The sequence below is a fragment of the Astyanax mexicanus genome, chromosome 9, assembly GCF_023375975.1.
Source record: "Astyanax mexicanus isolate ESR-SI-001 chromosome 9, AstMex3_surface, whole genome shotgun sequence".
NCBI lineage: Eukaryota > Metazoa > Chordata > Actinopteri > Characiformes > Acestrorhamphidae > Astyanax > Astyanax mexicanus.
Window position 1 is genome coordinate 15,396,115 of NC_064416.1, and position 15,520 is coordinate 15,411,634.

A 15,520-nucleotide genomic window follows, 5' to 3' on the forward strand; every position below is an offset into this window, starting at 1 on the left:
CTATAATGATCATGGTCTTTTAAATAAATAATTACACAGTGTGTCCAGGGAAGCATTTAGTATATGAAACATATAAGACTGATATCTCCAGCTGGGGTATCTTCTTGCAACATACCTGGGTCGACTGTTGTAGGCTACTAAAACAGCCCACAAGTGACCACCAGTCAGGCAGTTTTAACTTAGTTTGTACCACATGTGATGTATTACCCAACCGCATGTAGTTACACACAGAACCAAAAGAGGGCGCTGCACTGCGCTTTCTCCAATCAATAATGGTATCTCTGTGAATGGTTTTAAAACTCCAGCTACTTTTTAAATTTAGGACAACATAATTATATAAATATAAGCTTTCTATTTGACATAATAAACTAAATGGTTAATAGATTTTAATAGTTTTAAAATGTTTTAGGATTTAAAATCCTAGTACTGCAACAGTAAAAAGAAAAATATGGTTTGTTTATTTGTTTAAATATCTGTTGGTAATCCGTCACCATCCTGCTTTCTTTTTGATAAAAGAGACATCCAACCACCTTACATCGAACCCAAGACTTATAACTAATAAATATTAATATGTGATAAAAACAGGAGATCTGCTATCCTTTTGTCATCTAGAATATAAACACTGATTTCACACAAATGTCACTTTTTTCAAAGATAAATGGAAATATATATATAAAAAAATACAAATAATCACAGTTGCATATAATCACTGCCAAGCATAAACCAGCGCTTAAATGTGAACTGATTGCAACCATCTTTCGAAAATATTTTTTTTTCAAACGATTCAAATCACTTTTAAAAAATATTTAATCTTTTTGAAAATCGATTGGAATCACTTTTCAAAAATGTTTTTCATTTATGTTTGCAAAAGATATTCAAAAGAGAAAACTAAAGCCTTCTAATGTGGATGTTAGCTATTTTTTATATTCATAAATGTAAAATTAAAAAGAGCTTTCCACTCTCTATGCTTTTTAAAATTGAAATAAAGAAGCATATGCCAACTTTTGTATTGTATGTTTACTGTTCAGGGATGGTTTATGAAATGAAAAGCTCAATAGAAATAAAAAAGTATTAAATATTTTAGTTAATAGAATTTATTTGCTATATAGATTTAATAGTAGAATATTACTAATATTATTTATTTTAGTGCATAACGGACAAAAACAGCATTCTTACATTTTTTCCATTACTGGAAATAATTCAGATCTGAAAATAGCTAATTTTAGACCTAACCTTTGACTGTAAATTGGTAATGTGTGCTGTAATAAAATACAACTGTATTTTAAGTGTGTATTAACTTTTGTCTGGAACTGTACATCAGATAAAGAAAATGTGTTAATGATAAAAACGTGTAGCAGGGTTGTGTCTGTAATTCCAGTGGGAGTCGCCAGAGAGCGCCACCGCGTTCTGCGGCCCCCAACACAGGCAGGAACTCACCGGATACAACTTCCACAACAGTCTGGGAGCTGTAGGATTCAAAATCAGCGTGTTTAGCGAAAACCCGCTACTCTGCGCTCATAAACATGGATATCCTAAAAGCCGAGATCGCGAGGAAGAGGAAGCTGATGGAGGAGAAACAGCTGGTTGATGTGAGTGATGAAAACAAGCTCTTTATTCACGGTGGTAGCGCTGGAGTTTTCCATACGGCGGCTGTGCTCCAATCTGAGCTGCATCTGTCTGTGGCGTGTTGTCCAGCTAGCTAACCTGGCTAGCTAGCTGATTGGTTCCTTTTTAAATTAATGTTAGCTATCAGCGCTGAACACTCACATTGTTACTCCTGCGAGTGCGAGAAAGTCTGGACTAAGAGGCTACCAGTTGCTATTTAGCACATTAGCTAGCTAGCGTTAGCATGCTGCACACTACGTTGTTCACTAGATTCAACTACACTTGGTAGCTACTGCACTAGGGTTAGAGTTCTAAACCCACTCACAGCCCGTTAGTTCTACTCAGTTGTTCAGAAAACGCATATAAAATGATGTGTCCCAGTACGCATTTGGTATGCTATCAGTATCTAGTACATATGATTAGATTTAACTCATACTAGACCTACGATTTTTCTAGAATGCACTAGATACGTGTAGCCTACTATGTAGTGGATACACAACGCGGATTGGAACGCACCCGGCGATTTTGTTGTTTTCCAGCTGATGTAAAAGCCAAAGAACGAGATCTAATTAAACATTTATGTTCAACACGAGGTCACCTTAGGAGCTACTTTAAAAAGTCCAGCTAATGTTTATATTGTTTAAAATTAATCAAGAATGGACGTTAAGCAAGGATTTAGATTTATTTACATTAAACATATTACTAAATATATTAAAACTATATTAACAAGTGTAATAGAGAGGAGGATTATGAGCTCAGACAGTTGTATCATGTACAGCTGTTTTTATGGATTAAGGCTGCAACTAATGAGAGTCGACTAATTTGATGATTTGATAACTTGGTTTGTCCCGATTAGATCCAGTTAGGGTTTGGCCTAGTTAAATCTGGTTAGAATGGTTGTTTGTTTAATATCTGTCTTTGGCCCTTTTAGAGACGGTTAGACAAGGTTGGTTTGATAACTGATAGAAATGATAGAAACAGTTGACAGATTTAATCCATTTTAAATGCCCAGAAGTCATTTTAATATTAAATGATCTGATATTTATTGAGTGTTTATTTTGTTGTGTCTATCACTAACCCAAACATGTCATAATAACACTTTACCCTTCTACTTTTTTAGAGCTCAAAGAAGTACTTTAAGCGTGCTGATCTAGCCCGAAAGGAGGAAGAAGAATACTACAAAAGATGTGGCTACAAGGTTAGTGAACACTCAGCATTACTGATCTCTTACTAAATTCTCACAAATAACAGCTAATAATCATTTACTAGAGGTGATGTCTATTTCTGGTTCTGACTTTGGTCAGATACTCTGACTTACATTCTTAAAACTATAGGTGCTTCAGGTGGGTTTTTGTGTGATGCCATTGTAAAACAATGTTTATGTAGAAGTTTTTGATATGAAGGTTTTTACTGGATTATCGATGATTTACACTCATATATTTGAATTAAAAACATACACTTTATGGACAAGAGTACAACATTATTGGGACACACTTTTAATTATTGAATTCAGGGGTATAAAAGCAAGTACCTTGATATACCTAGACATGCAGTTGTCATTTACAGACATTTGTAAAAATAATTAATTAACAAACCCCATAGATAAATAGTTAGATTTTGATAATAGTAGTATTATGTCCTAAAAGTATTCTATATACTGTGAAGCGTTAATGCTTTTTGTATGACTCTTTTTTTTTTGCAGTTTATGTGCATTAATAAATATTCAGCACTTTAGTATTGTGGTACATTACATTGTTCGTATGTTACATTATTTTGTTATATTATTATTTCACACAAAATCAGACTCATGGTAAGTTCTACGGTATGTTTAAAGTGTTACACTATACTACACTACACTATACTAACAGTATAATTTTGATGTTTTGCAGTAGAACATTTTTTAAATTAATAAAATGTTTCAGTTTTTTTTTTCTTTCTTTTATTTTTTATTAAATTCCACTGAAATATTGTTTTTAGGGCCATATCGCTCACCCAGTTACTGTAGGTTTATTTTGTGCATGTGTTCCAGTACTTTTGTCCACACAGTGTACTTCTTTATATAAGGTTTTTGCATGGCATCGCTCATAGATCCATCTAAATGATTTAACCCTGTTATCACCCAGATGGAAAAGACTAGACCAGTGGTCCCCAACTCTGCTCCTGGAGTAGGAGAAACTGACATGAACAGAAAACATTAAAATACGCAGGGCAGGGGGTCGTCCAGAATCAGGGTTGGGAATTGCTGGACTAGACAATGTTTATTTACCATACTCAATGCTTTACCTCTAATTCCTCCTTCTTAGCTCTGCTTCTGTTCTTCAGCATGTAAAGCCCTTTCTCTTCTAATCCTCTTTCTCTACATGAGAATCTTCAGTGTCTCCTGTGTGTCTGAGCTCATCTTCTTTTTCCCACTTTCTCTGTGTCCTCTGTGTGTGAGTGTGCAGGTTGCTCATGAACAGCCTGTGACTCAGGTAGGGTGCAGAGAGGCAACAGCTGCTTCTGTATGCGACAGAATGCATGCCTCCACTCTGTCCTTTTTTGAATTGAGCATGAGAAAAGTGTAGGCTTTGTTTCATTTCGTTCACGTTTTCTTCTGTTAAATAGCCTTGCTTTCAGTGCAGCACCTTCACATGGATATATGTTTTACTGCATATGTCTGTATCTGTAGTAATCTGGAATAAGCACATCTGTACTTACTGAGCACTTTATTAGAGATGGGTGTACTGGTTAGAGCCTTCTTTTGCTCTCAGATCGGCCTCAGTTCATTATGACATGGGTTTCACAAGGGTTTGACAATATTTGTTTAAAATCCTGACCCATGTTGACCTGACTCACATTATGCAATTCCAGCAGATTGTTCAGAAGCATTTTAATGCAGTCAATTTACAATTTTCTGCTACATTTCAAAGGGGTTCTTTTGGATTCCAATCTTCTGGGCAGCCCACTTCACTAAGGAACACTGAACCCATTGTCATGTTCATAAACCTGTTTGGAAAAACTTATGCTTTATGACATGGTGTATCATGAAGCCATTAAAAGACGAAGAGGTAAACTGTGGCCATGAAGGGATGCACATGGTCAGCAATAATACTTAAATAGTTTTTGGCATTCAAGATATACACAAAACAGGATACATCCGTAGTTCAGACTGTTGATGCCAAATTCTGACACTACAATTTGTGTATTGAGATGAATAATGAGATTAAACAGACCAGACTATGCTTCTCCAGCGTCAACTGTTCAATTTGAGCTTTTCCCACTGCCGCCCCAGCTTTCTGTTCTTGGCTGACAGAAATGTGGTCTTAAAGCATATTCACCTCAACATTGGATGTGGTAAGAATTTTGAGTTGCGTTTCTGTTCTTCACAATTGTGTATTGTGGTTATTGTAGAGTTTCAGAGTAGCCTTTGTACTCTTGTAGAGTAACCTTGTAGCTTTTTTGGCAGTTCCAACCATATATATATATATATATATATATATCTTGCAGCAGGCCACCATATTGGAGGAGTCAACCATGCGCCCCAGTATATTTATTAGTACTGAGGAAGGTGATTAATACACTTATAATAATCACAACTCTACCAATTTTTTTACCTGTTTTTCTTGTTACAAAGAGCAGAGATGTAGTAATGATTCAGGACGCTGTCACACATTACAAATACGTGCTTTCATGCTGAAATACTTTGTAGTACATACATACACAAAATATTAATACGCCATACCATATGTCTGTCTTTGTTAAAGAGCATAATACAAAGTATTTTAGCATGAAAGCAGGTGTCTGTAATGTGTGACCGCGTCCTGAATCGTTACAGCATCTCTGCTGTTTGTAACAACCCGAACTGTGTGAAAATCGGGTAAAATTGCTAAAATTGTGATTATTATAGATGTATTATTATAGGTGTATTTAAGCATCTGTTCCCACATAGTCTTGACCTTCTCCCATGAACAATCCATCTGCAAAATTGCACAATCAGTGGTGGTGTTTTTCATCCTGAGTAACTCTATAGAATTTTGTGCTGAAAATTGCAAAGCTGATTAAGATAACTTCATTTAGCTCTTCCTAATAAACTGCTCAGTGTGTTTGAACAGTGCTTCTTTTTATGGTTGAATAAGAGAACACTTCTGTCTGGTTTGTGTAGTATGCTTTATTTAAATTTGTTGTAGGTTCCAGGTAAGCAGGTAAGCAGTGCACGTGCTGAAGACATGCATGATATGTCCAACATTTGTAATCCAGCAGTGCTAGCAAGGCCATTAGCAGCCTGTTCCAGCCACATCATCACAGTGTGGCATACAGGATAATGCATATAACTGCTAATATGCTACTGCTTTGTTAAAACATGTTTATTTGTTGAGTCTCAGCATTGTGAAAAGGTTCAAAAAAAGGTTCAAAAGCGCAGTTCATACTGTCATACTATAAAAGGAGGCTTTTTATTATCTCAGTGTGCATGATTATTCAAAAGGCTAACCAGCCAGCATATTTTACCAGAGCTGTTTTTCAGCCAGTTGGACTAACAGCTGCTGCTGTGTTTTCCAAGATGTCCAACAGTGTGAGGCTTTAATTATATAAACTGCACTGCGAAAGCTGCATGAAGAGAAGTTACTGTAGTGATGAACACATTACTTTAACCTCTTACTGTTCTTCATCCAAAGGTGGACAAGAAGGAGGAGGCCGCCCCATCTACTTCATCCAATCCTGTGTTGGAGTTGGAGCTCACAGAGGAGAAGTTACCAATGACCCTGTCTCGACAGGAGGTACGAAACCCAGCCAGTCATTGGCCTCTAATTCTTTTGTTTATCTGTTGTCGTTTTGGATTAACTGGCCTGAAAAATAATTATAGCATCTGCAGAAGTAGCTTTAAATGGGTGGTCCTACAGATCTACTTTCTTACACACCTGATTCAGCTAATTACTGCCTGAAGTGGTCTTTGCTTGATGGTTTGGGGTGTTCTAGATTTGGGTTGGAGTGGAAACCTTCAGGAAAGTAGCTTTACAGTTGGATCTTTCAGGATTGGAGACCCCTGCTTGAACCCATCTAACCCCATATTTATTGTTCAGCTATTAATCCTAATGTAGTAACTATAATGAATTATTTAGTAACTGTCTTGTGGAATCCCACATGGTTCTATTTTGAGACCTATGAAATCGATATTATCACAATAATATAGTAATTAGTGTGAAAACATGTGAGTTTACAGTATCTTCTACATTCTAGTAGAATTGTTTTATTTGTCATATTTTTGCACTATGATATTACAATGCATTGTTAATGCCTTTAGTACATATCTGGCTTTCTAAAAGACAATACCGCAATTACCTAATGTAGATTATATAGTTCAATATATATTGTTGCTGTCCAATTAAAAACAAAAAAAGGTCCCTATTCTCTGTAAAAAATTCTTAACCAATAGAAATTCTCCAAAATGACCTGGAATAAGCTAGTTTTACATTGACTTTCATTGAAAGTTAGGAAGTTTTTTTTTTATTTTGCTGTTTTGGAGATACATGTTTTTAATTGGACAGTGACCGTATATTCATTATGGCTGCACAATGCATTGTTTCAGCATCACAAAGTGTTGCAAGATGTGCAGTGACACGTGAGGAATATTTAATCATACATTTATGTTACAACTTGCTTGATACAATTTTCTAATTTTACATGATCTAATCTGATTCTATTAAATATATCTGCCCAGTATCATTTATTTTACTTTTACATTTACTTATTGACTTTTGATTGAATCTGGTGACAGATTCTGTATTTTTTATGTTGCAGTATTTTTTGCAGAAAAAATAAATACTGCAGTTTATTATTTTCTTTCCAGAAAACGTGCTATGTCTACCATAAAAATGATTTATGTTTTTTCTTCATATTATAGCTCTCATAAACTGTTGCTTAGCTGCTCCTCTTTGGATGAATGATTTGTTGATCCTTATTATTGAGCTCCATTCACTTTGGGCTTTTGCAGGTGATTCGGCGTCTGAGGGAGCGCGGGGAGCCCATCCGTCTGTTTGGAGAGTCTGATTATGATGCATTTCAGAGACTCCGAAAGATTGAGATTCTTGCACCAGAAGTGAACAAGGTAAGATTAATTTTAAACTCCTTAGTTCATGCATTTGTTAGTTCTGAAATTAAATGATTCTTGACTGATTGTCTGACTGACTGTGTGCACAGGGCTTGAGGAACGATCTGAAGGCTGCCATGGATAAAATCGATCAGCAGTACCTAAATGAGATTGTTGGAGGACAGGAGCCTGGAGATCCTGACACACAGCATGATCTGAAAGTGCATGAAGAAAATACCACCATCGAGGAGTTGGAGGTAAATCTGTAAAGACAGTATGGTACAGTAAAGTTAGCTGGAGGATGGTGTAATAGCAGCTGTAAACCGGTAGATGGTGCTGTGGTATAACTGTTAAACTCAGTGTTGCCTCATGCAGCTCATGTATGTTAGGAAACTGCACTTTACTTGTGAATCTGAACAAGTTTTAAAGGGTATCTGCAGGAAAAAAAAAAATTTTATCCAAGAAAAAGGCTTAGTTTGTTTTCTTAAATACATGTCCCAAAAAATAAAAAAATGCCACAGATAGTAATACTGATTTGTTTTGTGCACTGTTTTTTGCAACTTTCAAACTTTATACGATAAGTTAGATTACTGATTTAACATCAGGCTGAACTAATGGCAAACAAGGGCATTATTTATGGCTTTGAGAGGTGCTAATTTCAGTTATGTTCATTACTTGATTATTTACTTATAGCTAATTAAGGCTGTAATGTAGGCAAAGGATGAAACAGGATTAATACTGGTGTTGTGGGTTTTGCTTAATGTAATTCTGTCTGTAAGTGGTATAAAATCGTCTTGAAATGTTAAGTGTAATTTCACCTTTCTGCAGGTACCCTGTTTTAGACCTTTGTGCTTTTTATGCATCTGGTTTTGTTGTATAATTAATTTGCTATGTATTTAGAATTATATTTTCTTTTCATATGTGATGTTTTGAGAAGACTAATATAACTAGCCTCTTTAACACTTGCAGGCTCTGGGGGCGTCTCTGGGCACTGGAGATGATGTAGGAGACATGGACGTCATAAACAAAGTGCTGCGGGTATGGTATACTCCATGAGTACTTAATTAAATCAGCATATACATATCTGTTCTAGACTGAGATGAGTGTCTGTTAGGGTATGTTTGTTTAGCAGGTAAAAGTGTCCCAAAACTGATCTTTTTCTCATACAGGACACAGATGTATCAAACTATATATTGAAATTTAGTCCAAACAGTCAAATCAAAAGAATTTTTTACATCAAGGATAAGGAAAACAAAGGCTGTAAGAATGAGGGAAATGGATGACAGCAGTGAGTAAGATTTCAGTGTTGGGATAACAACCTCATAACAGGTAACAGACCCGAAAAATATCAGTTCTAATGCTCCAGAGCCGTCTTGGTTCAGACTTCCAGCTCAGACCCAGAAAGAGAGCTTTGTTTGTTTCTCTCTCTCCGCCTCTCTCTCTCTCTCTCTCTCTCTCTCTCTTCCCCCCCGTCTCTTTGATTACATTTTTGAATCAATTGACACCACTTTTTTTAGCAATAAGCCCAGCTGCAGATGCAGAAACAAATTTTTTTCTCTTCTGTCTCTCTCTCTCTCCCTCCGTCTCTTTTTCTCTCTCTCTCTCCCCCTATGCTCAATGTCTCTTTCTCTCTCTTTTCGTTTCCCTCTGTTTCTCTCTAATTCAGAAATTACAATGAAGATGTTTCAATAAAGTAAAAAAGGTTTTCCTCTATTCGGTTTATCATGCATTTTTTGTTCCATTCATCCATTCTTTGACACCACAAATTTTCAGTAATGTGCCCATCTTATTACTAAAAAACTATTTTTTAGCTCCTGTAAAGCTGGCAGAGATGAATCCCAAACATCATGTGAAGCATTTCTGTTTTGCGTCTGATATTGGTAACAAAAAAAGATGAGGAAAAAGTTTAAATAATCCCAAAAATTTGATTTGGTGAAAGTACTGTATTTGGGCATCCTGCTGTGTGAATATTGCCTTATATATTATTTTTACGATTTTATCTCTTGTGTGCATGTTTCTGTGTGCAGTTCTTGCTGGGTGTGTGGGCTAAAGACCTGAATGGAAGAGAAGACCATGTGAAGCGCAGTGTACAGGGAAAGCTGGCCAGTGCCACACAGAAACAGACCGAATCTTACCTCGAGCCTCTCTTCAGAAAACTACGCAAGAAGGTACACATTTTCACTAAGCTCCATCCAGTGGGATTGTGGGAGATGTAGTTCAGTGATATTAAAACGGACTCTGTTGTTTGTTTATTTATTTAGACCTTGTCTGCAGACATTAAGGAATCCATCACAGACATCATCAAGTTCATGCTGGAGAGAGAATATGTGAAGGTGAGTGTAGCAATGTTTAGGATTAATCTCAGCTTTTAATGAAAGTTCCCATAAAATGAGTGAGATGACGGATTTATTCCAGGCATGGGAGTTAACCGGCTCTGTGCTGAAAGAGAAAATACACAAGAAACCACATCACTACCATTCTATAGCGTACATGGTGTAGATTGTTTGGATAAATGTCAGAACACACAGCTTTACACACACTAAAGTATATATGTTCTTCACAGGCATGCTGATTGAAGGTCTGGATTAACAGTGACAGTCTGTTAAACAAGGTCCATACATACAGAGTTCTTTTAATGTTGTAATTTTAATGACCTGTTGACAGGTGTATGACGGGAATTAAACAAATTAAACACTTTCCTATAGGCAGACTGGTGCAGTGGAGTAATGCATGTACTGTTTTTCAGTTTTACCTGCTTCCAGATGAATAGAGATGCGTTTAGAGTAGGCATGCAACAGAAAACAATTGAAAACACTAAATAATTTATGCCGAACAAAGACTTCTTTTTTTTTTAAGCCATATTGGCGAGTTTCCTGTAAAGTTAGGACTTTCTTTCAAGCATCACTGGCAGGATAGCCACAAAAATCTATGAAAATTGCACTGCTGAAGTAAATTTATGATGAAAACAGCACTGCTGAGGAAGCTGGTTAGATAAATGAGTAACTAGAACAGCACAGCTGAAGAAATGTCATGATTTAGAATGGCATTACTAAGGTAAATAAATGTATTATTTAGACCAGCACTATTGAGGTATATTTATGACTAGAATGACACTTCTTAGGTAGACAGCTTGCACTGCATAAGTGATTTTACGATTAGATTTTCATTATTTATGTAAATCTATGTTTAGAATAATAAAAAGTTTTTTTTTTTTTTTTTACTAAAATAGCACTGCTGAGCTAAATTCGTAACTAAAATTGCACTGCTGAGGTAGGTACCTAGCTAAATGTGTGCCTAGAACTGCACTGCTGAGGTAATTGTATTGTGCTTTGTTGATGTGGTTGCTGGGATATTAAGAATGTAAAATGTTTAATAAATTCAGTGGCTTGCAAAAGTTTTCATACCTCTTGATCTTTTTCACATTTTGCCACCTTACAACCACAAACTTAAATGTATTTAAATGTATGTTATATTGTATATTTATGTAATTTAAATTGTAGTTTGGTAATTGCTTTTTCTTTGAAAAGCAAGAAAATGCATTTAGGCTGTTTAATTTATTCAATTAATAAAATATAACAAAAACTTTGACCAAATGTTTAATTTTTAGTTTTGGTTTCAGCCAAAAATTAATCTGTACTTCAGACTAAACTGAGGAGTTTTACTAATGTGTTTAGATTAATTTTGTGATTTAGTTATATTCAGTATAATTTTATTTTTATTCTTTTTTGTTTCTGTGGATAGGCAAATGATGCATACCTGCAGATGGCGATAGGAAACGCCCCATGGCCCATCGGTGTGACCATGGTGGGTATTCACGCTCGTACAGGTCGTGAGAAGATCTTCTCCAAACACGTTGCTCACGTTCTTAACGACGAAACCCAGAGAAAGTACATCCAGGTTAGTGCTTGTAAACATACTGTCTGTGTTTGTTGTGTAAGAGCTGTCGTGCTGATAGCATTGCTTCATCCATCTCCTTCTCTTTCTTGTCTTCTCCAGGGTCTGAAGAGGTTAATGACTATCTGTCAAAAGCATTTCCCCACAGATCCTTCAAAATGTGTGGAATACAACGCCCTCTAACTGTCAACCCAACACACAAACACATACACTTCTGCACTAATGCCAAGTTCTTCTTTCTTTTGTAAATAAATAATCTGATGTAAATATCATTTTGTCACTTGAATAAATGTTTTTAAATGAAACTGTATGCTGGTGTGAGTTTGAAATGTCTAGTAGTCTGAAAAAGCAAGCAAGAGAGAGTGGGCTTCCCCTACAGTCAGGAATTTTCCTCCACTGCTTTACCCTGTGTGTACACCTTAAGCGATATAATTGTTTGGCGATGAGTAGCTGGCAGGCCTGTCTACCAGTTCACCAGGCTGAATCATGTAGATCTGTATGTTATTGCTTGTGTATAAATTTGCACATTTCACATGCAGCTGTGTATTGTTTAACCATCACTGTAAATGATTTAGGGGCGCTGTGTCACTTTTTTTTTTTTTTTTTTTATAATTTAAATCAATTTTTTATCCCATTTTCTCCCTAATTTACACGACCAATTACCCAACCCTCTTATTAGGACCTCCCTCAACACATGTCTCTTCCAACACATGTGAAATCAGCCACCACCTCTTTTTGAACTGCTGCTGAAGCATCATTGTCTAATAGCATCACAGCGCACATGGAGGAAAACGCAGTAATTTGGTTTTAATACATGAGCTCACAGACGCCTTGTGTTGTTCGACATCACCATTTGAAATGATGTGGGAAGAGTGTGCCATCTACCCACCCAGAGAGAGCAAGGCTAATTGTGCTCTCTCAGGCAGCTGATGACAAGCTACATTTGCAGGATTTGAACCAGCGATCTCCTGATAATAATGACAGTGATTCTTAGCCCGCTGGACCACTTGGAACTTGTCGCTGTGTCACTTGTATTGCTTGCTGTGTGCATGTACAGTTACACATGCCTTTCTGGGCAAGCCGAGAGATACTGAAACTGAAAGAAGTATGTGGACTGAGGTGGTAGAGTAATATATTACAGGATTTTACACATATATGATTCTGGTTTAGCATTGTTAAAGCAGACTTCATAAAGCTCCACCAAAGATCTATAGTGTGGTAGCAGCTTTCCTGCCTGGAGTGGAAAACCCAGCGAAACCATTCTTACTATTAAAGTCAGAGTAACGTCAATGATTCTGATGCTCCTAATTTCATAAGAAAAAAAACTGAGCGTGGAAAAATGGTGTTCTTCATTGTCAGTGGCTGAACCTGAAAAGAACTGGGACAGAGATCTGTGAAGCTCTCCATTTATGGATGAAAGCCCCTAAGAACCTCTAACCCCTGCTGACTCATATCAGTGCTGCTTTTAAAGCTGAAATCCTTTAAATTCCTCACATTCTTGAGCAGTTTTCTCACAATGGTTTAGGAAGTGCTGAGTCACACAGCAAGAGTGAGTGACATCCTGCTGCTGGATCATCTGATTTAAAACAGCGGAAGCCTGGATGGATCCTGTTTTTTTTTTAATTATTATTATTTTCCAATTAGGCTCTCATAAAATTCTCATAGACTCACGATCTCACCATAAAAAACACAGCACGCAATAAAAAAAAAAAACGTACTACAAATATGAACCACAGTTTGTAATACTTTAACACTTGCTCACTGAAGGAGGTTCACAGTGGTGCCAAACACATCTGTACCCTGTAGTCCCAGAAAGCTGTTGTAGAGTTACATGTTCAAATATTTATGGACACCAGTCAAATAATTGCATTCCCTTTCAGAAGTTGTGCCTATTATAAAATAGCAATTTCCAGGCCTATATATGTTTTGGAAAAATAAAAATACTCAGAAAGTTAACAAAAAAAAGTTATAAAAAAATGTGGTCTACTATCATTTGTGTTACAGTTTCTGAATGGAGTAAAATATATTTTAAGCTAACAAAATACATCAGCTCAGTTAATTCAGTAATTTAGAGCCACGATAGATAGATACATATAGATAGATAGATAGATAGATAGATAGATAGATACATACATATAAATCCTATAAAATAAAAAATAGAAAGTACAGTGTATAAGTACAGTCTTTAGTGTGTGTGTAATGGAGAATGGAGGTAGTGCAGTTGAACACAATAGACAGTGAACACCAATGAAGCTTTCAGGATCTGATGAACATTATTTAAGATTGTGTCAACATTTTTATCTGATTAATTTTAGACCTACTATAATATATACATTTAGCTTTAGTTGGTTTTTGGTTTTAAAATCGTTTGGTCATGAAAATTTGCCTTGAAAGCATGGATAAGGCATGGAAAAATCATGGAAATCTATTGTTTAAAACGTTCATGAACCCACCTGCACTTATGGGAACTTCTTCCCATTGTTGGTAAATGTGCTATTTATCTTATGCGAGTATTGCAATGCAACTTGGGCAGCGGAAGTTAACGTCATGCAAGAACACGAGAACGCAAAAATACTCAAGAATGCATATTGAGAAACGGCCCAGTAAAAAAGAAACACCCACACATTCCCTGAGAAAGCATCCTCACGTGCTTACACTGCATTCTCACGGCATGTGAGAGAAACACACACACACACACTAGCTCACTTTCGCCGCATGAGGGAATAACAACTTCCAGCTGCTGTCGAAGGCCGGAACAAAACACTGTGCAATGTCCCAGACCCCGCAGTGTTGCTGGGCAACCACTGTCCAGGAAGAACTGGACTTTATTAGAATGGAGTGGAGTGTGCGTGCAGAGAGCTGTTATCAGTGACTCAGTGATGAGCAGAGTCCTGGACACTGACCATGAATCATGCAGGCATGCTGAGCTCCCTCTGAAAAAGCCCTGTTCCAGAGGTAACCCCACTAATTAAGAGGGAGGCTTTAACTTTTAACTCCCCTAAACAAAAACAGGCCTGCAAGTCGGAACCACAGACGTCACGGCCAGGCCGATTTCCAAGCCAACTGTGGCGAAATTGCTAATGTTTATTCTTCCGTATTTTCCTGTAGTCAAGGGAAAGCCTGAGCCATTGTCTGAGGTGCTAACATCCTTCTGGAAACCCAGAACACAAACATCCGGCAGAGGAAGTCACGAAATCTGGACTGAATAACAAGAGAGAGGGGAAGAAAAGAAGAAAAGAGCGATGGAAGTCCATTGCATGCATAACGTAAGAGTGAAACTGTAATTGGTGTTGAGTCATTGGAACTGGTCACCACTACTGTCCTTGTAACAAAACACACACCTGCAAGTATGACAAATCCACAGTAAATCCATGCATGTGGTCCAGTCAGTGATGCGTTTCCTTTTATGGTAGTGCTTCCAACTGGAATTTTTCAGCAGGATAATGCTCACACAGCAAGGTCTCAATCAGATTGTATTATATATTTTATGCAGGCTAGAGTCAGCCCTTCTAACAGCTACATCCAGCAAGTTGATGCACCATTTGGAATATAGTAAAATTGGAGATTCAATACATTAAAAAGCTCATGACAAATTTGCAGGATTTTTTATGCTGTTGCACCTGTCTAATGCCAAGCTCAGACTACATGACATTTTTGTCCCTCACGATGTTCACTGTCAGATTAAGCAGTTATCTTTGTTTCCTGTCGTACTCAGGGGACTGGCAACACTACACGTTAGTCACCGACCAATCATCGGCCACGTTCTTGCATGAGTTCATAGGTCTTTGTGGGGGAGGAGCATAGAATCTAACAATCATGGCAACAGAAGCGGCTTAAATGATGGTAGTGCTTTTGTGCTCAGGAAAACGCAAAAAAGAAGAGGAAGAAGCAACTGTGGGCTCGTTCCTGGGTGACCCAAAGAGGACATCAAAGGCTGTGTGTATAACTTACTCCAGA

General features: G+C 37.0%; 1 protein-coding gene across 2 annotated transcripts; it reads left to right on the forward strand.

Annotated features, from left to right (window-relative positions):
- The first annotated feature begins 1,400 nt into the window (after nt 1-1,400).
- prpf18 (PRP18 pre-mRNA processing factor 18 homolog (yeast)) lies at nt 1,401-11,868 on the forward strand. Of its 2 annotated transcripts, XM_007233833.4 has the most exons (11): nt 1,401-1,589; nt 2,726-2,803; nt 4,050-4,076; nt 6,258-6,359; nt 7,574-7,687; nt 7,780-7,926; nt 8,639-8,707; nt 9,697-9,837; nt 9,931-10,002; nt 11,411-11,566; nt 11,666-11,868. In XM_007233833.4, the coding sequence occupies exons 1-11, from the start codon at nt 1,524-1,526 to the stop codon at nt 11,744-11,746; spliced, it is 1,053 nt and encodes a 350-aa protein (XP_007233895.1). In that variant the 5' UTR covers nt 1,401-1,523; the 3' UTR covers nt 11,747-11,868. The 2 variants fall into 2 exon arrangements, with proteins under 2 accessions (XP_007233895.1, XP_007233896.1); XM_007233834.4 differs by lacking the exon at nt 4,050-4,076 and having other exon boundaries at nt 1,402-1,589.
- Nucleotides 11,869-15,520: the final 3,652 nt, after the last annotated feature.

Bases quoted from the DNA above. Each gene is read 5' to 3' on its own strand.
- prpf18 (XM_007233833.4), top strand. From the start codon at position 1,524: ATGGATATCCTAAAAGCCGAGATCGCGAGGAAGAGGAAGCTGATGGAG. The intron at 4,077-6,257 runs GTAGGGTGCAGA...CTTCATCCAAAG, and splicing joins ATGAACAGCCTGTGACTCAG to GTGGACAAGAAGGAGGAGGC. The intron at 7,688-7,779 runs GTAAGATTAATT...CTGTGTGCACAG, and splicing joins TTGCACCAGAAGTGAACAAG to GGCTTGAGGAACGATCTGAA.